This window comes from Pararge aegeria, chromosome 16 (genome assembly GCF_905163445.1).
Source record: "Pararge aegeria chromosome 16, ilParAegt1.1, whole genome shotgun sequence".
In the NCBI taxonomy this organism is placed as follows: Eukaryota; Metazoa; Arthropoda; class Insecta; order Lepidoptera; family Nymphalidae; genus Pararge; species Pararge aegeria.
This window is the reverse complement of record NC_053195.1, coordinates 10,575,260-10,603,225: the sequence shown is the minus strand read 5'-3', so window position 1 is coordinate 10,603,225 and position 27,966 is coordinate 10,575,260. Positions and strand designations below refer to the sequence as shown.

The window sequence follows — 27,966 nt, the reverse complement described above, 5'->3', positions numbered from 1 at the left end:
TAGGGTTTTGAATTTGAGCAAGCCCAGTTACCTAATGGACAAATTTAACTCGTCATGATCTCTAAATGACAAACCATATCAACAAATCTTTGAAAAACACTACGGTTAGGGTCAGCACGCGAATTATGATAAAGAAGTTTCTATGCAATGTTTGCCAAAATTAAAAAGTAATCATAGTAATCCCAAGTGTTTCTTTGAGTTCTGCTCTCTTTAATTCTTGTGATGCCTGGTAATTTATGTCGTAACTAGCCGCGTTCCAACCATTATTTTCATTAGAAAAAAAATATGCAAAAATTTACCTGTTGTTCGCCAATTATTTTTTGATTTCGCCACTGAAACAATTTGCACACAAATTGAGCTCATATTTAACAATATTTACTATAATTTTTAAGAAAACAAACCAGTAAAATGCACTATACAACTCAAAAAAGCAATAATAAACTCCTAACTAAGTAGTTACTAATCAATAATAATGAATCTGTCAAGTGTCAACTAGTTGTAACGCAAACAATAACACGCGTGAAGTTGTTTCAATTCGCTCGCTGGTCATCTTCACTAACTTCAACTCTCAATCTGGCATTTTATCTCCATACTTAATTATTAAATAATCTACATTGCCTCTGCTAAATAAATTGAAATTTCTATGAGAGAGAGCAGTAAAATAAAAGCCCCATATAAGCAAATGAGAGTGAGCGAGACAAAGCGGGGCCTCCGATCGCGTACGAAGACACGCGAAGAGCGCGATACTGATAGTTCGGCGCGGCGCCGCGGTTCGGCTGGTTGCTACCACAGAGACTACCTGCCAGAGTAACGTAGTGCTTGCAGTAAAGTAGACAAAGAGTATATACATTATTAGGCAAAAGTTAAAACATTGTATTTATATCCTCATTGCTATCAAGTTTTAATTATTTTGTTAATTTCATTTCAGAATAGTCGAGAAAAATTTAAAAGAGATATTTATTGTAACGCAAGCCCGGCTTTTCGGCTTGTATGGTAGTACCGCCACTGCATGTAATACCCACTTTATGACGTAGCTATGCCTTGCGATAGTGGGATTTTGTTACAATGGACCATACTACCCTCATATTTTTGTATACTTTTTACGAATAGCTGCACTGCCCATTAAAGGATTATTTTGGCATATTTAATTTTTTTCTTTTTTTTTTGTTAAGCACGTTCTGATGTTGCATGTTAGAGTGCCTCTTATCGTGTAATAAGCCTTAAGTTTTCATGTAAGTGAATATTTTTCTTATGAATACAATACATTTCTTAAACCGCGACCTGGCTTGTTACAGGCTGACCTGTTTAGAGGCAGTGATATTCAAACCAATGCCGTAATCGGTTTCTTGACGTGACATCGTACCGAAACACTCACGCCCGAAATTAATTAATAAGTCTTTAGATAACAGATCAAATGTAGTAGTGCTAACCTTTTTCTACTCCTCCCTGTAGATACAGATTAGTTTATGAAACCGGCACGTCTTTCGCTTGAAATTAATAATCAATCTAATCCAAAAACTTCAGTTCGAAGAGAACAGTTAGTAGAGCCATACTTATCAATAAGAAAAAGATTATTAAGCGCGAATTATTGAAAACTAAATTTATAAAATTGATTATAAACATCGATCGATTTTACGTACTTTTAACGTAAATATAGAATGTATGCTCTTGTAAGTTTATTTTATTTTTGAACTTAGTGCACCATCCACTTTCCACCTTTTAGTTGGCTTCGCACGCTCAGGTTGACTATATGATCACTTTTAGTGATATGGCCGCCTTTGCACCTTAGTACGAAGTACTATTTTTGTTATCTTTTTATTGTTTCTATGCGTTTTGTTGCAATAAAATTTAATTATATTCTATCGATCATTTGCGGGTAGTGTGGTAATTATCCACCAAAGCCTTCTCATCCGAAATTGAATGTATGTGTTGGTTTTTGTTACGTTTAATTACAAAAAATTATTTGATATAAGATACCTATATTATTATTTGAAAATAACAGAACAGCGCCTTTTCCTTTCGGTCGTATTTCAAAGTGTTTTAGGACAATGACGCCTTCTTTGAATTATTATTCTATTTGGCTGATGTATGCTTTCAGTTAGTAACAAGCGATCAAGCCTACAGAATTGTTAAATTCTTCCACACCTATTTCCTATAGTATCGTTTAGTGGCGCAAGCAACTGCAGTGGCGTATGAGAACGCAGTCGGTGCAAGTAGCACAATGCTGTATGTATTGTGGTGTGGGCGCCGCGACGGCCGGCGACGCGAATACTTGGCCAGAAATAGCGGCGCGCCGTCTGACACCCTGCAACGAGCACTTATACTTCGATCGTTGTAATTGCTACTTCCTACCGAGATTAATCTATGTGAGTTTCACCAACATCATCAACAGCATATAACAATCCGCTGCTGGATGGACAAAAGGCCTCTCCTAATTGGAACTCAACGGGTTGGTGTTCGCTATTTATATGTTAGTAGTAGCAGAGAGGACTTTGCTACCCGTACTCCGTTAAATACAAAAATTCAAAATTCAAGTAGGCCTATTATAAGCACTTTTGAAACGTCAAGTCTGTCTGCGTGTAGTGACTCTACCACCGGTTCGGAAGGCAGATTCTACCGAGAAGAAGCCGGCAATAAATTCAGCAGTTGCTCTTTTCCAATATCAACAATTTACATTTTACATTTTAAAATCCATTTTTCTATCTTGTGAGAGAAGAAAGCGGAGCCGGATGCTTCGAAGCAACCTTGTCATTAAGAAATTCATCAATTGCATAGTAACCTCGCTGTAATAAATGTGTTTTAACACATTCTTTAAACTTATGCATTGGTAGGTCCAAAATTACCTTAGGAATCATATTATAAAAGCGTATACTCAATCCCACAAATGACTTCTGCACCTTTCGCAGACGATATGCAGATGTGACTTATTTATGACCATCTCTTGTAAGTCGACTATTTGTATCCACTTTTTGTTTATATAGGCTAATATTCTTTTCTTTTTTTAATAATATTTTTTCTTTTGTTTATATTACCCGAAGGAAGAGGAAGGTTGGTGGCAACTGTATTCTGTCTCTGCCGTCACCACTCGGCCACTTATAAGTTTAATTACGAGAAATTCAGGTTTTTGATAATAAAGCAAAGGAGCAGGACGCAAAATTTTCCACTTCAGATACCTACCAGAATAGTGTGTCTTTAGTCGCGAATGTTTAGCTGAACCGGGTCTTCCAGCCATCGGAAAAATTACATAAATTTTCAAGTAAAAAAATTCGACAGTCAAGTTACAATATAGTATTAAAATACTGACACTCGAATATCCTTCTATAATGTTTTGATGAATAAATATATGAACGAAATGTCTTCCCACATTAGCTTTCCAAAGCTAGTCTACATAGGTAGCTAAATGAGTGGGACAATGCATTTAAACAGCAGCGCTTTCAACTGCAAAACGAATAAAAGTGATGACTTGGCACTAGACGGATTGGCGTTCATGTGCCTATTAATACCAGCATTTTATTATAATTCAACGGCTTCACACTCAATTTATCCTCTACAAGCTGTTGACCGCGACATCGCCCTCATTAGTTAATTAAGATTTTTTACAAATCCGTCCGTAACCGTCAGATTTCCCAGGGGTTTATTGGAGGGAATAATAAGAACATTGTAGTCAATGACCTTCTCGCGAAAAGCTTCGACCAACGTCTTAAGAAGCTTTCGCTTGGTTATTGGATTAAGGGTCGTATACAAAAGGCATTAGTTCTTGTAAGAACGCGTAATGTGAATAGGTTCCTCACCCTGCCCGTTGCATGGGTACTCAAAAGCCCCGCAAGTGGAGTCGTGAATTTTTTCATAAATTTCAATAGTTTTTTTATTTCATATAAAATACACTACTATTTAAAAATTATCTATTTTAAAAATATTTTATAAATATAATAAAATAAATGATAGATTAAGCCATAGAGAGTACTTTAATCATAACTTTTATGTGTAATTGATAGTTTTCTCAACGCACGACAATTAAAGAAAACAAAAAACATTAGGTTACATTAATGCAATTATCTTAAGGATCATAAATTTTATGTCTACCTGTCTTTTACCCTATGGTCCGTTCTGGGAATCGAACCAAGAATGTAGTGCAATATGCTAACCGCAATAAAAAAAGAACGAGACAGTTATCGAACTAAAATATAAAGAAAGTATTGCATTTCTTAAGTGTGTTGTCCCTCGGGAACAAGATTTCATTAGATTGAGCTATAGCGAAGGGAAAACATATACCTAAAAGCCATTTATTTAATATGTTACTATCGTTACAGCTCCCTGCTTAAAACCGTCTTCAACCCCGTTAAACATAATCGAGTTATGCAATTTCGTAGAGAAGTCTAAGATATCTATCTGGTTATCGCCGAAATCGTGTTGGTTAGTGTATTTGGTTGTAGGTAAGTTTGACGTGTCTCTGTGTGTGTGTGTATTAATTTTCTTGTTTGAAAGGTGAATTAGTCTGGAGTGTTCTTAGCTATTTTTGGATGCAAATCGGTCCAAGATGGCCAATGCCACAACTCGCGGTTTACATATTTTTCACAACTCCCTCAAAATGGGTCTCAAATCCTAGATGGCCGCCACTATAAAATTGCGAATTACATCTTTCACAACTATCGCAACATGGGTATTAAATGTTAATGTTCATTTTTGTAGCAGTAATTATAATTTGTAGTTTTCAAAAAGGAGCTATATAATAAGTCATACTAATCGGTCCTTTTGTAGTAAAAGCTATGCAAACTTTTAAGTGGCTCGTCCCACTGATTATAAACATTATATGTAGCATTTCCTTTAATTTGTATTGTGAACTAGCTATTGGTGTTCCTTTATTAAATAAATAAATAAGAGCTGCGCCTACCGTTAGTTTCGTGAAATATGCGCGACGAATTCGTCTGCGTATGCAGCGAGTCGCGGTTCGGCTATTTGCAGCTAGGCGGAGGGCGGATGGCGGAGGGCGGGCGGGCGGGCACCCGTGTCGCGGGTATCAAGTAAATTCGTACGTGCGTGGGTTTGTCACCGTCTCGCCGCTGTCAATAATAATAAATAATGCGAAATAACGCATTTGTTACCGGGATAAAGCCGGTGACTCCGCTCTAGTTTGTCTAAACGCTGACGTCACTGTCTGGGAATCCGGCCGGCCTACTTCCTGACCTACCTCCAGAATTTTGCACTGCTAATCCTGGGATCGGGATCCCACTGTATGCCTGCAAAAGCCCCAAAAAGAAATGGTTTCTCTGTTATAATTTGGTAATTCTTGAGTTAATAATTTTAACAAGGAAGAAAGAAAAGAGGCATTTTCAAGGCAAGCGCGCCTAAACTTAGTGGCACCACATCGTTGCTTCTATTAGGCACAGCCAAGCGCCAGCCTATCTATATAACATGGCGGCCTTCTCGCTACTAAGTTTTCTCTTGTACTTTCCATTTTTTTCTTTTAGTGGTTTAAAAATAAAGTGTATTTATAACATAATCATGAACGTAAGGTGTATTAAGTACTTACTACCCGTTTTACCCGCTTTAACTAAACGTCGTAACATAATGTTATATTGGCCACGCAGATCCCTTACTTACAACCTTCCCGTACCTCCAGTAAAAATTACAATTTCAGTTTCTCCTAACCTATGCATTAAAATAACACACTGTTAATGGTAACATTTATCTACATAGAATTGTCTTGATAATACTTAAGCTGTATCTCTATTGTAAAGTATATTTTGTATGCTTAAAATAGACTATTGACAATCACTGTTATATTTTATTTTTTTGTCGACAGTAAAATGCATTAACTTATATATACGCGGATTTTTCTTATAATCTAATAGATTTTTGTATGTTTGTGTAACGGGCCATCAAGACAGGGCACGCTGATGGAACAGATCTCGAAATTTGTCCGGCTTGGTTTTCAAATATATTTTTTTCAGTCTAAAATCTTATTATTACCTACTGAAGAACGGTGATGTGCATACAGGATATGCAAAGGGTATATAAAATAGAGAAAATCTCCACTACGAGTTATGGAAACTTGAGGGTAGGTTTTTAACTCGTACAATGTCTATCCTTATGTTATTTATAACTCGTACGGCAAATGATTCCATTTTATATCATCTGCCCGCATAGTGCTTATCCCCTGTATGCACGCCACTGAATGAAGTCTACGTTATTTCTGGATAACATAGCTTATTATTAGCGATAATTATTAAAATTCGATGTTTTAAAATTTATAAAAAAAAACTCTCTTTTTTTATAACATTGGTATAGATTCACCGTAAAAATAGAAATATTGCTCACGCATACCTACTTAAAAGCATCTTAAAGATTTTGTTGTTTGATTGGCTAATGCGATCTAAAATGCGACCAAGTAGCTCAGAAAAATCAGTAGGTATATCTTAGCCACATAGTTTAATTCCACAGTCGCACAGTGTGCTTGAAGGAAACAAACAAGAGGCATGAGCAATTAGTATTTCACTTATTAAAAATTCAAATAACGTTAGCCACGGGTGTACGATACCTCGGCACGTCCTATGCGATCAATTTTACCAACGTTAGGTGTATCCACTTTGACCGCTACACGAATCCCGTCCATACATCATAATATACGACTTACCAATTAAAACAATTACAACACATAATAAGCGCACGTAATCCCATTTAGTAAAAAATAATGTTCACTTATAAATCAGGCGGATATCGTAAACAAAGGCTGAGTTCGAAACACTCATCATACCAGAAATAACTTTACTATTATGGTAGGCATGAATGGCTCTACAAATTATAAATATTTTTATTATTATGATCAAAATAAAATTTACAATAAATATCACATCAGTTCTGGTAACTTTATGAGAATAGATATGTTTCGATGAATGCGATCCGTGGAATTAAATTACACAAAATTAACAGATGAGATGTGTTGGATCCGTTGCATAATAAAATAAGAATTACTTCTGAATGGATTTTAGCACCAACTTTCAGTGTTACGTAACATATACAGCTGGCAAGCGAAACCGTGGGAAAACATGCTAGAAATTTCAATGATATCGATAAGTTGAAAAATTATGAGTAGAACGAATCGTACCGCCAATTAAAACTATGCTTGCGGTCAAAACAGTCTGTCAAGGTTGCACCGTTTATTTTTCATCATTATCAACCTATATCAACTCATTATTAGCCTATATCAACCTCCCACATGTAGGGAAAGGTAAGGGAATTATTAAAGATCATTAACCTACCACTTTGCAGGCAGAATTTAACGATTATTATTATCACACGCTAGTGATAAAGCTGGACCGACGACGGCTTAACGAGCACTCCGAGCATGGGGTGGAAAACATTAATCTCCTTACCCCCGGGACTACGTGGGTAACTACCCAACCAGATTGGTAACTATAGAAAATTTCTAGACAGATTAACTCAACGTGTCACAAAACTGAACCTAACTAAGAGACCGGCCCGGAAAAACACAGTTTAAAGGGATTACAAACACAAAACCGTAACAAACGGATGAAGTCACACAGTCTATCAGACAAATATTTACCTAAATATGTATAAACTACACCTAAGTTAGTTTATACCGGCATCACCAACATATCAACCCATTTCCGGCACTTTAAGAAGGGTTAAGGCTGTAGTCCACCGATCTGCACAGGGCCAGCGTGTTGAACTACGACCTAAACCTTTCTCATTGTGGGAGGAGACCATTGTCCTGTAATGGGCCTGTAATGTGCTGATACGGTGGTGGTATAATCTAACTTATAATGAGTTAGAGAATATCGAAACTTGGTTCTCTATGCCTACTCAATTATAATGTAATTGCTTTGTTAAAAGCTAATTAATGTGTCTCCAAACATTTCGCTGTTAATTAAGTTAGGGTGCGAATATAACGTAGAAAATCAAGTTGAAGTGGGAACATCTGCTAGGTACATTACATTTCATGAAGGACAAATTTCGGACGGAAGGGAATAGAGACCGGTTGTGGACAATACGTGAGATGGATAATAGTAGTGTCGCTAAGGGGAAGTATCTGTGGAGCACAATAGACTTCAGGACCCTAACGGCATCTTAAGGATATTGTGTTGCTAACAAGCAAACTTCAAATCTCAATCTGTCGAAAGGCCGCAATGAGGCGAGCAACATCGGGACCCTCGTCAATCCAATTATGACAGGAGCCTGTATTCGGACCGCGAGATTTGCGTCCATAGATAAGCAACCGTTTCGAAATATATTTTACCACCTATTTGTTGTGAAAGGAAGTTTCGATGTGTATCTATGAAAGTACATTATCATATATTCATTACGAGAAGAGCATTTGAAATGAATATCGCTCTCGTTTTATAGAGACGTAATAAAGGATGTTATCTGGTCTTTATTGACATTGAAAGCGGGCTCGTCGAGCGCGTCTCGCAAGGGTCAGAACAAAGACCGTCGATTCTCGTATTTTTTGGGTCAATCTCAAGGTCGGCTTAAGTCGTTCCTTTATGTAATGCAAAACGAAAAGTAGCAAACAAAATTACTATCGTAAACATAACCAACCAGAGACCCTAAATTGCAACGTGATAATATCGTAAATTGCGCTCACTGTACGTATTTACAACGGATATAAATATTTTGAAACTGGGAGTTGGAGTGTCATTTCTTTTTAATTTAGAACACTAGTATACTAGGCAGGGAGCTAATAGCAATATTTAAATTATACGATCATGCCATTTCAGATGCTTATTATTGGAGTAGACATGTATATTTATAAGAAAAGTGTGGGATTAGTAACTAATGCACAGAAGCGGAAACTAAACTAAAAAATTTCATTTTTATCAGGACTTCCTTCAACTCGGTACTGGAAAATCAGCGATCTGGGCGTACATTAGTATCCGCAACATTCAGCTGAGTCAGAACTTTTTTATTGGCACTACACGACGTTGACTTAAACCTATTAATAATAAGGTATAAAATTATAAGTTACTCCGTATGTAAGTATGTTTAACATTTTGTATTCTAAACTATATATTTTGTAGTTCCATGTACGAACTTCTGCAATTGATTTTCTAGGTAAAAATACAAGGCGAATAATAGTTTAATCAAAGAGATGTCGTGTCCAGGTTTTTTTCTACCAGCTGTTTCCACCTTGCATTAAACTTTTTATCTTTTCTTGAAAGCGAAACTTGGAGATATATTTTTTAATATTTGTGCCACAAGAACTACTGATTTTAAGTTTTCTGCCACAAGCTCTCAAACTATGTACCAAAAGCACGCGGAATGAATGGTGGATTTGCCGAAAGCTGATTAAAATCTCGTGTGATATATTTTTCGAGTGGTATGTTTATATTCTCTTTGAATCTTTATGTCTACTTGGGATTTTGCTGCCCGACAACTCAAATTGGCGATGTAAGTCTAAATTGTATATACCTCTGACTAAGATTGGAGCAATGAAACATATAAATTTAGGCTAACTATTATTGATAAGTTAAGTCGATTACACGTTTTACAAGAATAAATAAATGAAAATACTACGACATCGCTATATAGCCCCAAAGTAAGTGTAACTTGTGTTCTTAGTATCCATGTACGAAGATGACTCATGAATATTTTTATGAATAAAATACATAAATCCTTATAATATATAGATTAGCACCCAGACACTGAAAACATTCTAGATCATCTCACAGACATGTTCCAGTTGTGGGAATCGAACCAGCCTTATAAAGCAGGGTCGTTGCTCACTGCTCCAATCGGAAGAAATTACACAGACGAAGATCATAACGTTCGCAGCGAAGACTACTGCGTAGAGATTCTAACCTCTTTCGCTCTCTCTAATATGAAGATGATGATTTTGCTGACATTGGAATCCGTTTGTGTAGTATGATGAACACTTGCGAAGCATTAGCCTCTGGTAAGACGTCGTGTGCTACGACAGAGATCATTATGCCCACAGCAAAACCTACTGCGTAGTGAGTCTAACATCTGAAGCCCTCTCTAATATGACTATGATGGTTTTCTGACATTTGTTTGGTTTGTATAGTATGATGAACACTTAGGATGCATTCGCCTCTGGTATGATGGTCGTGTTCTACGACATCGGACATGACAAACCCAGAGAAGGCAAGTGCGTAGTGAGTATAACCTCTATGGCCCTCTCATATGAGCGGAGGACTGCACCTAGGAGTGGGTCATTAATTACGGTGGAAATGGTTTTATTAGTACAATATCACCGGCTACGACGAAGTTCATGACGCCCGTAGCGAAGGCTTACTGCTTAGATGGTGATTTCGTTAACATTGGAAATGGTTTAATTGATTTGACCCACTTTCGATGCATTAGCTTCTGGTATGATGTGATCTGCTACGAGACAGACCATGCTGCCCACAGCCAAGGCTAGCTCTTAGTTAGTACAACCTCTTTACGACGAGAACACAACGACCGCAGAGAAGGCAATTGCGTGGTTAGTTTAACCTCTAGCTCTCTCTGTGACGAGGGAGACTGACTGAGTAGGACTGTGACCAGGAATCAGCTATTAATTCGGATGATTAGAAATGATTAATTTGGAGGCATAAGAAACGGTTTCAGTAGTATAATGAACACTTACGATGCATTAGCCTCCGGTATGATGTCATCTGCTACGACATAAATCATGGCGCCTGCCGCGAATGCCAGCGCGTATGGTAGAGCGGGCTGGGCGGCCGCTACCGCCACCGCTCCCAACACGCCGAAAACTGGCTCCACCATGCCCGATAACTGACCGTACCTAGGGACAAACACAGATTGTTGAGTGTTGTGTATTTTAAAAAATATAGCTATGTAAGGACTTATTAATAAACGTGGGATAACATCGCAATATTCTGCCGTGTTTTGTCAACCTTAACCTATAACTCAATATAATCTGAACCTAACTTTGATGTTTTTTTTTGCATTTGTAACCTTTGTTCTAGTATAGCTAGTATATTCGAGTATGGATTCTCGATTTCACAGGGTCCTGCTTCAACCCTCGAATCGGTCAAGAATGGGTCGGTATTGGGTTTTCCTGTTGAATAATTCTCAGTAGGTACCAACTTACCGGGGTTAAAAAATTTTAGCAATCCCATGCTTTTGCGACCAGGTTAGATGCCCGATTCTAGTTATAATCACTATCTTATAATAATTATTGTTATCGTGAAAGCTCGAGAACACGCATTAGAGCAACTTACCGAGTATTAGATCTTAAGACCTCTAGTCTTAAGATCTAATACTCTAATTCCTATGAAAGGAGGCTACATTTAGGAAGTTGACAGCCCAATGATGACAACGATGACTAGTTCGTTTACTTTTTTTTTCGTTTAGATGATATGATGATATACGAGATGGTAACGGTTATGGATTAGGTTTTTCTAGGGCAAAATCATGGTTTAAATGATTCGGTATATACGTGGTGTTGTGAAGCTGTGTCAAATTCAAGCTCTTACTAACATAGCATAAGATTTACCAACAGAAAGGATTGGTATAATAAAGACGAGTTATTTCCTCGGGGTTTTACCATTAGTGTGGCACATGATAGGACTTAACAATGACGATTGTTTAACGTTGGTTTTGTGAATAAAATACCTTGTTTTATTACCTGCTGTGCTCGCGGCGTCTTTTCTCAAATTCGAGTAAAATTTCTTTTACTCGACTACCAATGGATTATGAGTTTACCATTTTGGTCTTTCGTTTCGTGGGAAATTATTTAAGGAACAAAATATTATTATTATTAAATTCTTTATTGCACACACAAAAACAAATACTGATAACTTTTTAATAAATGAGCCAGGAACGATGCATTTTTTCGCAACGGTATTGCTTTATCATCATCATCACATCAACACATTACGGGCCCACTACAGAGCATGGGTCTTCTCCCCTCCACCACGTTGGCCCAGTGCGGATTGGTGGACTCCACGCACCTTTGAGAACATTATGGAGGTTTCCTCACGATGTTTTCCTTCACAGTTGAAGCAAGTGATATTTTTATTACTTAAAACGCACATAACTAAGAAAAGTTAGAAGTGCGTGCTAGGATTCGGATTCGGCCTACCGAAAGTGAAGTCGAGTTCCTATATTGTACAAAAATAGTGGTGTTGGGAATTAGGCGTTACTTAGCTGAATTTCATGATATACAGTGAACAATTAGATTATCTTTACAAAGAATATATTGATATTCTAAGATTCATTTATCATTTAACACTGTGAGCGCCTCATTTTTGGTGACGGAGCGAAACGTGTAGAGAGTACAAAGAATTGAAGAAATAGTAAACTGCACTGTATAGATTTTAATGGTAAATGGGAATTTTGTTTGATTACCAACTGGTGCGGTGTAGTGCCTACATACCTAATGTATTCTTCTTTCCGCGTAGACAAGAAGCAAGTATTAAAAATGTAGATATAAACCAATTGAATTTTCTTATTGGTGGTAAAAGCGATCGCAAGTTATTATCGCAGTTAAAAGTAGTTTAAGTAATTTTGGTTTTTTTTATAAATTTTCTGTTTGGTGTAAAATAAAAGTGTATTCGTTAATTCATACAACTATTTCCTCTAGTTCATGTTACATGTTCTTTTAAAAAGGTTCATATATCATCGGGATTTTAAGATGTTTTGTTCTCGTTATTGCAGTAGGCAAGTCTACTGCAGTATGAAAATGGGATAGGTTAATTTTCACGTGTCCGGGTGGTTAAGGGGGGGTTGGCGCGGGTGGTGCGGGGTGTGCACGCGGTCGCGAAAGAGGCCGCCAACGAATTGTTTTGGTGAAAGTGCGGGCCGGTGCCGCGACCACATTCCGACGAACTGGTCGACGAGCAGCGTTGTGGGAACCGCCGCCATCGTCGAGCCACGCCAATCTAACCACCGATGGCGGCTCATCATCACTCGGGACCATTAGCCCTGAGACTCTTTTTTTTCCTAACGAATAATTTATGCCCGTTTTCACTAACGACGAACAAGTTAATGCCTAAATAAATAACGCCTATTCTAAGGAGATTCTTAGACATACATCAACCGCTGGAATCGGTGATAGCCCCGTGGGTAGTACTTCGACTTCGTTTTCGGGGGAGGCGAGTTCGAATTCCAGCACACACCTCTATCACGTTTAAAGCAATTGAAATATCACTTTCTTTAACGGTGAAGGAAAACATTGTGAGGAAACCTGCATACCTGAAAGTTCTCCATAATGTTCTCAAAGACGTGTGTAGTCCACCAATCATCTAATATGTGGATTATTTCAACATATTAGTGATAATAAGCGGGACGGATTGTATTACTTCCTCTCGAATACACGGAAAAGGATAACGCTAAATTCCTAACTCCGATTCTCAAACATATGGTGACTAAATAGGGTTTCACGTCCAGTTTAAACTAGGAAGACGAAGAAGAAACTAGTAACAAATAAACAAAGCCGATTTTGAGTAAACATTTCGGGTATCCATACTATGTTATTGCAAGGAGCATGCCATTTGATAATTCATATTGCACATCGTCCTATTTACAAACAATATGAGAACGGCTAGCAAAAGATAGTGCTGTAGTAGGGATAACTAAAAATACGGTTAATCAAAAGCATCATCCAGACGGCATTAAGACTTAAACCTGATTGTTGGGTTTCACCAGTTATAAAAGGTATGGTGCGGAAAAGAAAAGTTAATAATACCTTACATGGCTTGTTAAAATTTTACGCCCCCTAGAGTTAGATGTCGCCGTTCGTTAATGTTCGTGAATAAACCGGGCCACCCGAGTAGAGTTATTTACACGTAGAACAAGTATTTGATTTAAAAGTGTCTTCGATTTGGGTAAAACATGATAACTATACGTATTAGCAACAATTCACAAAAGGGGATTAATAGTGGGGATTGATTTGGGGATTATTGTGTTCTACCATTCCGAGGACTGAGTTACAGAACAAACAAAAGCAGCTCATTTGAAAGTGTATGCGGCGTTGGGAAAACATGTTAAAATTGGGATTAGATAGTTTGACTCGAGGAATGTTGTTGAAAAATTTCATTAAGTGGCCAAGTTTGGCTAGTTTTACCATTAAGAGTAGAGAAAAGAAATAATAAAAGTAGTTCATTTGGAAGTGTACCTGCGCGGTGCTGGTTAATAAATGGCAACTATGATAACAGCAAGTAACAACTGTGGATCTCGCTTTGAGTTGTTTTGCATAACCACCCTTTGGTGCCCACTAAAGTATTATTTTATCATACGGAATAGAGATCTTAGTTCTAGGGTTGTTGTGGATATAATCCTTGCGCCACCGCACTATGACTAATTATATCATTCGAAATAGAACCGGATAGCTATTTTACCAACCAGTAAAAACTGGGGATGGGAATCTTGGTGCGTGAATTGGTTTGGATTACCCTTTGGTGGTAAGTATAATTTTAACATCCGCAATAGAGTTAGTTTAGTAGAGTATAACATGATAACTATGTTAGCACAAACTGGGGATAGATAACCGGGGATATTTTTTATTTTTATAATAGATAGATTTGATGAAACATAGGTTTCCTTGCGCAGAGGTTAGGGCATTCATGAAAATATTGTATCCATTATTTTCAACCTGAATAAATGATATTATTATTTTAAGGATAACGACCCTTCGGTAGCTTCACCATAGCGCATAGGGGGTCGAACTAGGGACAGGTACAACAAAAGTAGCTCATTTGAAAGTATATTGGATAACAAGAAAAAAAGACAAGTTTTAGTTCATGTTAGCAACAATATGTTAGTGTGTTAGGAGGCATGTAAAGGGGAAACAAGTTTGTTCGCCAGAGGCGGGCGCGGAAGCGGGAGCAAGGCGACGAACGAAGGCGCGCTTTGGGTGCGCGACGTGATGTTATGCTGTCGCATGCATTATTCAGCGGGAGGCGAAAGCGGCAATTTGCGACAATATCCACTGATTCGCAGAATCTGACGACTGTTGAGTTGCCGACAACCCATAAAACAGGATGCCCGTCACTCAATAACTATGTTCAATTTAAATAAAACTTTACGAGTTGTTTATATTTGTTTAAAGTTCCAATTTGCCGTGTAGTCTAACAATTTTGAACTCATATAGTTGAGTCGTTTTCGGCGTATGAAATTTAAATTTTAGTTTGCTTTTGATGTTCTCCAGTTACCTATTGGGTATTGGTCTCTTATTTGAAGCGTCATGAAATAGAAATAGGCATTAGAGCACTTCATGATGATTATGAAGTTCACGGAGGATGTGACACCAGTCTAATAACATCTCACTGGTAAGCCAGGAATGAGACAGGCAGCCTGTAACTATCTCGTTCATTGGGAAGATGGATTTAAAGCGAACTATAAGTATCACATGCTTATCATAGTACCTACTAAGAATTTCTGGACAGACAAAGCCAATACTTTCGATCCGATCCGGCATTTGGCCCAGGAACTCGTGCTCCGTAGTCGAACATGCTAACGAGTTACCTACTTATTTGTTTGTTTCACATGCTAAACAGTGACAAGGCAATCGAGCAGTCTAGAGCAACATTCGAGAAGATTAGGCGTCAATGCGAGAATATGCGCACCGTAAACCGGCTGCGATTGCGCAGAACAGCGCCATCAAGGCTGGCAGCAACCGCTTCTTCGGGGCCCGCAGCGAGGGCGCTCGGTGCCTCCGCGGTGCCGCTCGCTCGATTTAATTATTTAACTCTGAAGGCCGATCGCCGGAGGCGGGCAGCGGGCGGTGCGCAGCGACTGGTCGGACGGGTGCGGCCCGGAAGAGCGCGCGCGCAGACAGCGCGCCGCCGCGTGCTTGCCGTGCCGCGCAGCGCCAGACTCGGAGGCACCGCAACGACACATCGCACATCACACTCACGCAACACTCAAATTTCAACATACGATGACTTTCTCGGGTCCACTTCGCGGCTGACCAAACAGTCGCTCGTGCCGACCACGACCTCTCGACACGCTTCGAGCAATCACTACGGTCGCAACGCTATCGACGAAGCTCTATTGGTCTGATCGATCACCTCCATATTCTTTACATACCTACCTACTCAAACTGCATAGTCACATTTCAATGCACCGTGCAATGTCGGCAACAACATTCTTTAAACTAATAGGTGAACTCATAGATTAATTTAACAACCGGGAACAAAAGGTACTAACTCAAAGGTATTAAACATGCACATTTTAAAGTTTGAAATGGATACAGATAAACCGGAAATATATAGATCTAAGAAGACTGATCGAATTAGAAAATGGAAACGGTCAAGTTGTAAGTATATGTTGCAAAGCTATGTTTGCTATGTCAGTGTGAGTCACATGCGCTTGCGGTGAGAAAAGTTCACTAGACGCATTGTCTACAACAATGTATCAACACACCGCACCGCCGCCTAATTTGATTATGTCATAATCAAACAAAAAAACTAACAAACTTCATGCCTTAATAAAAGAACATTCCACTTATTGGCACTGACACCTCGGAATAATCAGAACTACTTATTCGCTATGTTAGGCATTTATTAATAAGTGCATTTTGATTTAAATGAATTAATTATTATAGCAATTATACCAATATTATTATAGCATAACTAATAACACTTTTAACAAGTAAAAGCCAGACATTTCGTAGATTTGGAAACCTAATGACCATTGAAAACATTAAAATCACTAAACATCCAATAGAGAAAGTAACTGCCAATGAAAAGTTAAAGAAGCTCTGAGATTTGCTCTGAAATTGGCTCCTAAAAATTCGTATAAATCCTTTGCAGGCCTGGATGTAGGCGATAAAACCAGGGTGTCTGTCTCCGGTGGCAATCTGAGGGCGCGTCAAAGCCACGTAAAGGGCTCGTATCACTACAGCGCTGAGCCACCATTTTATTTGGTGGCAAATGAGGTAGATTTTTTGACAATCTCCAAGCGTGTTGATAAAATTTATATTTTTTAAAATCTAAAATGTTAATTAGGCGTGTGCCAAGTTCTTGTACTGCTTTTTACCTTTTAATATTTTACAAACAAAATAAATGATAGCTGCAAATCATGACATAGTTTAATCAAACATAAATGATATTCACTTGATTTTGATCTCTAGGAACGTGCGACCTTTAAGGTGGTGAAAGATACGTTTTGAAGCATTATGGTTCCATTTATTCTGAGTAGCAAAGAACTGGTTCATAATTTAGTTCTCAGTATTTTAAATGGCCGAAAGCTTTTATGTAGAATTTATATTCATTGTGAAGCTAAGAGAAGCAACTTTGACAATTGTGGCAATTATATTAGGTGAGTTGAACTGATCGCGTTATGTTTCAACGGTGAAATCCGGCCTTAGTGTAAATACATCCAACTTATAATATTATATAATATATAAGATTGTCTTTATATACTGTCTTGTGTAGTTTGTTTAATTCGATAATTGCGCAGTGGGAGCTTCGTCGGTCTTTTTATAGTGACGCTCTCTGAATCTGTGAGTAAAATGGATCAAGTAGTACGACAACTATGCCGGTTGCCAGCAGGATCAATTCAGGTAAGGTAGGTTCACTATTTAACTACGAAAATTGTTTTTAGGTTTGGCTAAAAAGTAATAGAATTACCACAGAGTATCTATACACTAGTGGCATATAGTTTGCAACGACGTGAAGTAGCAACTGGTTCCTACCCTACTGCAGCGGTTCATTGATTATTACCATACCGTCGCCAGCAAGTCAATATAAATATTTTTAACAAAACAAATATTTCCCAGCTTATGTATTTTAAACGATACAAAATAACATGTAATTTATTACGAAAATTTAAGAGGCGATATAGTGTCATATCGTTATTAACAACGTGACAATATTAACTGGATCCTACCGTACTGCAGCGGTATATTATAATCCTGGTTATTACTATATCGTCACCAGCCAGTCAATATTTATATTTTTAACGAATAAATAGTACCCTGCTAATGCATTTTAAACGATACTAAGTAACATGTAACTTATTACGGAAATTGAAGAGGCGCTAAAGTGTCATATCGTTAGCAACGACGACTAGACAGTAGTAACTGTTTGCCCTACTGCAGCGGTATATTGATTATAATCCTGGTTATTACTATATCGTCGCCAGCCAGTCAATATTTATATTTTTAACAAAATAAATATTTCACTGCTAATGCATTTTAAATGATATTAAATAACATGTAACTTATTACGGAAATTTAAGAGGCAATAGGCTAGTCCGGTTTAGCAGATTTTCCTCAATGATTAATTTGGTACATTAATCAAAGCGGTTTTATCGTGTCTGCGTGGTCCAATGATCGACAAGCAGATCTTAAATATTGGTGTCATTAAAGTTGTATAAAATTTAAAATAATCACATGTTATTTCAGAGTATGAATTGTTAAGTTCGCCCTTATAATTAAATTGTATAGGCCAGGTCATATATAACCAGTTAATAAGACAATTACTAATACTGTAATTGTAATTGTGTGTATTTCTGTGATAGCTTAGTGGTAAGAGTTTCGGTTTCACTTTCGGGGGGGCCGAATTCGCATCCCAGCACGCACGTACCTGTCTTTGCTTTTCTAAGTTATGTGCGTTTTAAGAAAGTAAACTATCACTTGCTTCAACGGAGGAAGAAAACATCGTGAGAAAACCTGTAAGCCTGAGAGTTCTCCTTAATGTCGTCATAGACGACTGTAGTCCACCAATTCGCACTAGGCCAGCGTGGCGGACTACGGCCTTAACCCTTCTCATTGTGGAAGGAGACGTGTGCCTTGTAGTGGGCCGGTAAAAGGTTCATGATGACGATGATGAATTCTACGAATTTTGTATCATAACCTAACTAAACATGGGGTATTGATTAATAAAATGTAATTTTTACTCATGGGGTTGCAGTACGTAGAGATTAAAACCACATGGTCTTTAATATAGAGGGAGCTATGAAGGCCATTCAAATAGTGAAATAAAATAAAAACAAAGAGCCATTATCAACCAGTAATACAATTAAGTACCAGTAATTCAACAATGCCTCTCCCCACGTATTTTAGGAAAATAAAAGTAGGTACAGTATAATTTAACTTAAAGAATTCACGAGATATGATACTAGCATTGAGATTAGAATATTACGGCAGTTGTATTTTCCCACATAAGACTCACGACGAGCGACATAGCGGCATTCCTTACCGGGACTGCATTCCTCAGTTCTTGAATTTCGTACTCCAGTCTTCGCATGAGACTAAACTTATATACCTATGTAGCGACTTGCGATCATCAGTTAATATTTGGCTAACACAAGCATTGTGTATTTATGACGGGCCCTGAAAGGTTCCGATTTAGTGTTTCAGATGTGTTGACGACCTCTCTGGCGCAGCGGTGAGCGTTGCTGTTTTTAGTATGAGGTCTCGGGTTCAATCCCTGACAGGGGCAATTTGGAAATTTATAATTTCTGAATTTTCTCTGTCTGGTCCGGTAAGAGGCTTCTGCCGTGGCTAGTTATAACCCTATCGACAAATCGAGCAGCTCCGGTACGATGTCGCGTAGAAACCGGTTGATATAATATTACTGCCATACCCTCTATCAGTTTAGCCCGTTACCACATTAGACAACATCATCACTTATCACCAAGTGAGATTGCAGTTAAGGGCGAAATTGAAGTAAAGTAAAAAAACTCATGCATTTTCACACAAACTCTTAATGTAACACAGCTTCCAAGATTTATTGTCTTTGTAATTTCGTGAACAGAGATCAGAGTAGGCGCCCATCCTATGACTAAGCTAAGTTTTTACTTTATACTGTATGCTTTATTAAGCTTTAAATCTTCAGTATGTAAAGCTGTAGTTTCTATAACATTTTCAACCTCCGTATTAAAACAAATTTATTATCTCACCAACTTAAGAAACATTTAGGCTTCCAGGATAGATTATTTATTTCCCATCTTAGACTAGAGTAGACGACATACCTACCTGAATAGTGAATACATCAAAACCTTTCATTATATACTGTATCCATTGTTTAGCTTGCTACTAAGTAAAATTTCAGTATCTTAACTTTTTCAGCCTCTATAATAGAAAACATATTTGGAAAAATAAAGATGTTGTTATTAAAACATACATCATCAGTTTAATAGTATGTAGAATACTGTAAGTCTGTGACGCGGAATGCAAGGAGTTAGGAATGCCGTTCGGACAAGAAGTGCCGCCAACCCGCCTCCCATGCCCCTACGGGAAAACATACGCAATCGGATCACTTTTAAAATTCAATATCAACGAATTGTGGTTGATTTAGTATGATCTCAATATAAAGTTCCGGACAAATAATATTTGTACGTGGCTGAAGCTGAAAAACTAAAAAGTGCTTTTAGGATTTCAAACCCAAAATAAGCCAACGTATATTATTTCTTAATAGACTATCATATGAAAAAAAAAAACACTCATTAGATTACGACGTGGTTGCGGTTCGGTACCTATGTCGTATTATCTCCTTAACAATTCATAGAAATTATATTAAATTATTAGTAAAAGGAAAAACAACAACGATCAATATTTTTGTTGAGTGCGAAAATATTTATACTGACATCCAGATTTGGTACCTTTACTTCCTTGTTTATTCGTATTATTACTGATTTCTTAAAATATCATCAAAATTAAGCTTAATTTGCTATACTCCGCGAAAAGCAGGAGAATCTGTATGGTGTAATTTATAATTTCTTCAATTCTTATACTCCACACCAAACAAACATAGAAAATAATTTTCAGAGACCCTGATTCCAACACTCGTTGACCAGACTTCAATACAGCACAAGGTGACGTTTCGTAACTTTCACAACAATAGTTGAGACGTTAACTCAGTGGCTTATCGTTACAAGTTGTTTTTTATTATTTGAATATACGTTTAGATTATGCTTGAAGACACTTTCAAAGATGCTGTCTAAGATGGAAAGTGCTTATAAAGTATCTAGTTCGAGTTAGGAAACATGGACGTTAAGAAATACCAAGTGTTACAGTATTTTTTTAAAGTGGGTAAATAATTAAACCTTTGATATACGAGTACACCAAATGTTTTTCTGATTAATTAATAAATACAAGAATTACATTTTAACAAATGTAATTCTTGTTTAATATATAAATGGTATTCAAGAAATAATTAAAAATATATATGATTGACATTGTGTCATTGTTTGTATGAGACTAAGGTGATGCAAAGATACCTTGCGGTGTCTTAGTCGGTATCAGTTTTAGCGAAACTCTGAAAACGGTAGAATATCAACGCTAGTTGAGTTATGCTGAAGATCTTTCAGATTCGTATGATTATCCTAACGAATATTATAAATGCGGAAGTGTTTTTGTTGGTCCGTCCTTCATGCCCTAAGCAGCCAATTGACTTGATTTTTACATACAGTAAGTTGAAATGACGGAGTGTAACAAGGGCTACTTATAGTCATGGAAAAACATAAAATTCCCTAATCTAGTTTGCTTTACATGGGCAGCAGTACGTGTTGAGCAGCACATGTTCGCGTGTGTGTGTAAAGAATACGCTTTTTATAAATAAATATTTTTTTGCTCTAGAGCGTTACAAACAATAACAGTTTAGACAATAATGTAAGCATGCTACTCGATAAAATCCGTTAACAATTTATTATATTGCTTTCTTATTGCAATGCAAATATTTTTCCGGATGAGAACCACCGTAGGCGAGACGGCGACGCTTCCCGTTCTAACGGCATTCCTGACTTGCATTTCGCATAACAGAGCTGCAATAATGCATTGTACTTCAACTACTAAAAATTGCTCAGCTAGCTTTGTTTTAAGAGAATAGTAGAAGTGATTAGTATAAGAATATTACCTATCTATTTTAATATTATAAAGCTGATAAGTTTGTTTCGTTAAACGCGCGATTTATCGAGCAAGGATATAGGTTATATACCATCACGCTACGACCAATAGGACCGGAGCATCGATGAAAAATGTGGCGAAAAATGGAAAAAGATTCCTTTTAGAACTCCTGATGTTTAAACTTAAACGATCAAAATATCGCCAGAATAATTTATGATGAAACAGTTTCTCTTTAAAAGTTCTAAATAAATTTTGAATATCTCTGTCTATCATTTAAGGATGACTCAAATCAAACGAGGACGAAGCATATATAATTGCTAAAATAATGATATTCAAGTACTTAACAACTTTTAAAAAAGCTAACTTGGGTTAAGTATAAAGAGAAATGCAGTTTGATCGCAAACATTTGATTGACAGAGCTCGTTCGGGGAAGTAGTAATCGTACTCCCACCATGCTCATTTCTACCGCCACGCAGTATGGTCTACCTATGGTCCGGTCTGAAGGGCAATGGTTGCTGGTGTAATAACAGGCACATGAGGATATTAAGACCTATGTCTCAGCTTGCCATCAAGCTGTATCCATATACAGCCCGATACTTGGACGATGTGCATGCAGGGCATGCAAGGAAGGGCGTATAAGTATTGCTCTGGTCATCTGCGTGATCTATCAATTGTTACTATAAAAAAAAACCCCGACACCTAATGCGCCTACTACAAGCTAAATAAAGAATAATTTGTAAAGATCTGGATTTTATTAATCAATCAGTTGATAAACATATTGAGGGAGTTGTGAAAACATATGTAATCCGCCAACCAATTTTAAACAAACGTAGCTAAGAACATTCCCGACTAGTTCACCTTTCAAACAAAAAAAACAACATCAAAATCGGTTCATCCGTTCGGGAGCTACAATGCCAAAGACAGTCGGGCGGAGACACACACACACAAACGGGGCAATTTATAACACCCCACCGATTTTGCGTCGAAGGCTTAAAACCACCCTTCGTTCAATAATATACTGCACTCCAAGAAACATTTTTTGTAAAACACTCAAATAGCTTCGGTTAAAGCTAACGAGAGAAGTGGTTTGATTGCGAATATTTTCCCGGATGGGACACGCGACGGGCAGCGTTTCTTGCCCGAGCGACATTCCACACTCCTTACATTCTGTACCATAAACCTACAATTATACATTACTCTAAAGTTATGCGTTCTATGTTTGATAGAGCCGTAGGTTTGGTGTAGATACTCCCTCGTCTAGCGGTAGAGAATTAAATGAAATAACACATTTTAACGAACATCGTAGGATATAGCTCATGTACTTAAATTTAATCAACATTTTTGAGTCAAGCTTTACAATACGGATAACAGACAATCGTTGGATTTACCTATTTTCGAAGCGAAGGTACATAACGCATGTTCTATATGAAGTACTAGGGCAAAATGAAACAAGCGAGCGAGTGAGCGGAAGCGGAACTCATTGTGATTGAGGATCACGCTGAGCAGTAGATGAGGAACGAAATTTGTTGTCATGGCAACGAAGACTACGGCTAACTTTACGAGGAAATCACATATGACGCTTGTATTTAATGCATGTGACTAACGCTAACTCTTACATAAGAACACTAACGATAAGGTCGTAGTCCGAGCATATTATCTACGGAAATGTGTGTAATATATCATTAAATCAAATTCGATTTCCCATGCAATACCTGAAAGGCATTTCGTGTTGCGGATGAAAACTCAACTTTTTTCCTCTATTTTACCTGAAATAATGTGTTTTCTATTCCTTTTCCATTTTCTCCTGTTTTCGATAGTCTATATGCATAGTTCAGAATTTATGTAACTCCGTTTTACGGCAAGAACGAAACGTCTTCTGAAAAGCGTATAGTTATACTGCATTTTTTCTAACATGTCTTATAATCTAAACAATATTTTCATTACATTATAGTGTGAAACAGGTATAAAAGCCAGTGCGATATAATATAAAAAAACAAACAATAAAAAGAGATTTTCTTTACGTAAGTGTGTTTTTATTATTTTCTTTAAAATTTGGAAATAAACTTTACGTAATATATATATTACGTATATATTATATTCTTTAAAATTTGGAAATAAACTTTATAAAATAACCCAACGATTTGTAATTCGAATTCTAGTCCCACAGGTCAACATTTTACATACGTAATCGACTTAAACCGATAAAATTGAGCTGTATTCGTTTAATATTCAATTTGTACGGTGTAGTCCCTTAAGGTGAGGGCTCATACGTGAGTATTAACGTTCCAGGGTGGCGGGGTCGACGCTCCCAGCACTGCCGCAGACCCACTCGCGCGAATTCCGGCCGGCCACCGCAGTTTTCATTTCAAAAGAGTAGGAAATAAACCTCACCGTGCGAAATACTAAAGGTCACATTTTTAATCTTAAGCAAAACATTTTGATCTTGCTCATCCTGTATAGATTGAACTGACTGCCAAGTGTAAGACTTTTCACTCACGTTTATTTTATCAACCGCGTGAACGTTAACAACAATTTATATGGCATCGAAATGGCGTCATCTAGTGAGAGAACGGTTTCCCGTTATTGTAACTAAGTGGCGCTTCTTTGATTCCATGTAAATAGAAGTAAACTGTCACTCGATCGAAATCTCATACTAGGCAGTCTTGAGCGAAATTCCTTAAAGCAATTAATATTCTTTTTTTAATAAGGCTGGGCTCTTCGTTTCCATAGATAGTATCATCAAATATACATATAAATTTAATAAAGAAATATAATATACATTTAAATGCACCTCCAAATTAAAATCGTCGTAGAAAAAGATTCCGACGAGTCAAGTAGAAAAGAATGAATGAGAAAAGAGGTACCTATGAAGTACGAATTACAGAATAACACTGCAGGATGAAACTACTTGTTCGATAATGTAGTATCTAAAAGTTCCATTTAAATTTTCATAAAAACTGTTTTATAGAATAAGGAGGGTTATCCTAGAGTTTCAATCAGAGATTTTGAGATTAAGTCCCTCAAAAACTAATAACTGAAAATCTAAGAAGCTCATGCTAATTACTTAAAATTTATACTTTATTGATAAAATATTACAATTATTAAATAACTTGTTTATCACTAATTAAAAACAAGGAAACAGGAAAATTGGTTACATTGTTAGAGTATCTCGACGGGAACTCCACAGTTTGCATGGGAACAACAATCTAAGTGAACACATTTCACAACAATAAGTAAATAATAGTAGTAAGTGAACAATAGGTATTTAATAAAAATATGATTAAAATCTTCAATAAAAAGTAGCTACTCAAAATATGAAGCAAGTCGGACTAATTGAGAGACTTTAGAAAAAGGCAAATATTTTTTTTCAGACTAGATGATCCGGCGAGCTTTGTACCACCTAAACCTGATTGTTTTCTTTTATGCCATTACAGCTTAGCTCTTTCCTAAAATCTCTCCTTATGGCTTACCATGTGCTTATGATGGCCAAGTAGTGGGCTAATCTGTTAGGGGTATGGCAGTGATATAAAATCCATTCCCCTAGGCAGTGGCGTGCACAGGGTTTTCGACCAGGGTATGCATAAAGCAGGTGCATGGCATGCAGTGGCGTGCATATAGGGTATACACAGGGTATGCAGATGATATAAAATGAAAATACCCAGTACGAGTTATAAATACTTAAGAGTAGACTTTTTATAACTCTTACAATGTCTTTCCTTAAGTTTTTTATAACAATTAATGGAGATTTTCTTCATTTTATATCATCTGCATACCCGTGCATATCCTCTATGCACGCCACTGATGGCATGACATGAAAAAATTCCAATGCAAAATTGGTATGCAGTGCTTTTGTGTGGTTGCCTGTGTATTAACAGGAACGTAAGATTTTACACCTACGCCTCTGGTTGGCTGTCACAGGGCAGTACATTAAAAAAAAAACTTTGTAGGACATGTTTCTTGCATGCCCTACAAAATTTAAGTCGGTTTATAGATGATGGTTTTCCTCTTAACATGGGCCATGTGCTTGGTACGTCTATCTATCTATACTTATAATAAAACTGTAACTGGAAGATTTCTGTTCATTTAATATATTTTGAAAATTTTGACCGGGGGATGCTTTATAATCGACACTGAGTCCAAAACAGATTTTTATTAAATTTTTGTCTGTCTGTCTGTCTGGCTGTCCGGGCATCACATGCTAGCCCTGCTGGAAGGAGAAACTAACACACTTTCGCAATTACAAATTTAGTACGGTAGAAAGGATAAGGATAATAAGGATCAATCGCATTATGACGTATCCAAGGACGGCTTTACTTCGTAGCTCCGGGGCGCAGGCGCTGCGAGCGTCCGGGCGGCGCCAGCCTTTCCGAGAATTCCACGGAACGCGACTATTTACAACTTTTACCTATTTGGTAACATTTACAATGCATGCACGTACAACATACACTAGCAGATATAACCTTTCGCTCCGGCAATTTGGACATTCTTTCCACAAGTTACGCATGTTTAATTTGTATTAGGGTTGAACTTTAACGATTTTTAATGGCACAATTTGAATGGAATATAAAAAATTGGAGAGGCTAAGTCTGATACAAATTCTCGTACCCGTGGGACTAGAATATATATTTTTATCCGTGGGACTACGGATAAAAATATATGATACATAAGGTATATTAGAGTTCCTAGAAAGGTTTTGTGGCCCTGCTATGAAAATTAAGGGAATATGGGAAGGCTTGTGAAAGAAATTTATCGAGAACGTCCGGTCAGAAGCTGGCGTTACTGACAAATTCAATGTGGGATTGCGTCAGGGATCCACTTTAAGCCTTTAAGCCCTTTCCTGGTTCTCCTAGTGATGGATACTCTAACATCAAATATACAGTAGAAGGCACCCTGGTGCCTGTGGCGTGCATAGAGGGTATGCAGATGATATAAAACGAAGAAAATCTCTAGTACAAGTTATAAAAAACTTAATGATAGGCATTGCAAGAGTTATAAAAAGCTTAAGTATTTATAGCTTGTACTGGAGATTTTCTCCATTTAAACTCGTATATCATCTGCATACCCTGTGCATACGCTCTATGCACGCCACAGCCTATTGTATGCTGTTCATCAGAGCAGACTGGGAAAATGGCAGGAGAAAGCGTTGAGCTGAGGCTTAGCCGAACAAACCGGATATGAGACCCACGAATGCCCCTAAAACTTAAGGGGGAAATTTTTAAAACTTGTTGTGTTGTATGGATCAGAATGTTGGACGGCAAAAGGGAAGGATGAAAAAAGAGTAGGTACACTTGACCGAAAGAAGAAGTATGTACCAATACTCTTATATACTAATGCAACTATGTGTAATAATTTATCATTCATTTAAAATAAGTAAAAATACTACTACACAGCAGTGATAGCCGAGCGCCGAGTTGAAATCCCAGAACCTCGTAAGTTTTTTAAGTTGTGTACGTTTTAAGAAATTATAATATCGCTTGCTTCAATGGTGAAGACAAAACATCGAGAGAAAACCCGCATGCCTGAGAGTCCTTCATAATATACTCAAAGGCGTGTGGAGTCCAACAATCCGCACTGGGCAGCGAGCCTGCTTTCTGAGTCCAAGGCCGTGGGTTCGATTCCCACAACTGGAAAATGTTTGTGTGAAGAACATGAATGTTTTTCAGTGTCTGGGTGTTTATATGTATATTATAAGTATTTACGTATATTATTCATAAAAATATTCATCAGTTATCTTAGTACCCATAACACAAGCTACGCTTACGTTGGGACTAGATGGCGGTGTGTGGATTGTCGTAGTATATTTATTTATTTATTCATTGCGGGAGGAGATCCGTTCCCCGTAGTGGGCCGATAATGGGTTGATAAAATGATGATGATGATACACTGCTACCAGATAGCACTGCCTTACGGACATGGACGTGTCGCCAAGTTACCGTTGCGGTAAGCAACAATCCATCTTGGACTGCATCATCTTTTACAAGTGGGATTACAGTCAAGGGATAACTTATAGAAATAAAAAATAAATAAAAAACACCCAAATCTCACATTCATTTATCTCACACATTTCAGCCAAATCGGTTGTTGAGTCGATATGACGTGCAAAGGCAATTATCAAGCGTATCAACTTGTCGGTAAAAATAGTCGAGTGATAAAATCTACTTGTTAAGGCGGTAAAAGTGTTAACGGTT

General features: G+C 37.4%; 1 protein-coding gene across 1 annotated transcript in view; it reads right to left on the bottom strand.

The window, feature by feature from the left end:
- The window catches only part of LOC120630321 (zinc transporter ZIP11), a 100,889-nt gene that overhangs the window by 4,996 nt on the left and 67,927 nt on the right, over positions 1-27,966 (bottom strand). Inside the window, exon 6 of the mRNA XM_039899515.1 lies at positions 10,607-10,765. Coding sequence (XP_039755449.1) covers positions 10,607-10,765 — 159 coding nt within the window. The remainder of the gene's footprint in view (positions 1-10,606; positions 10,766-27,966) is intronic.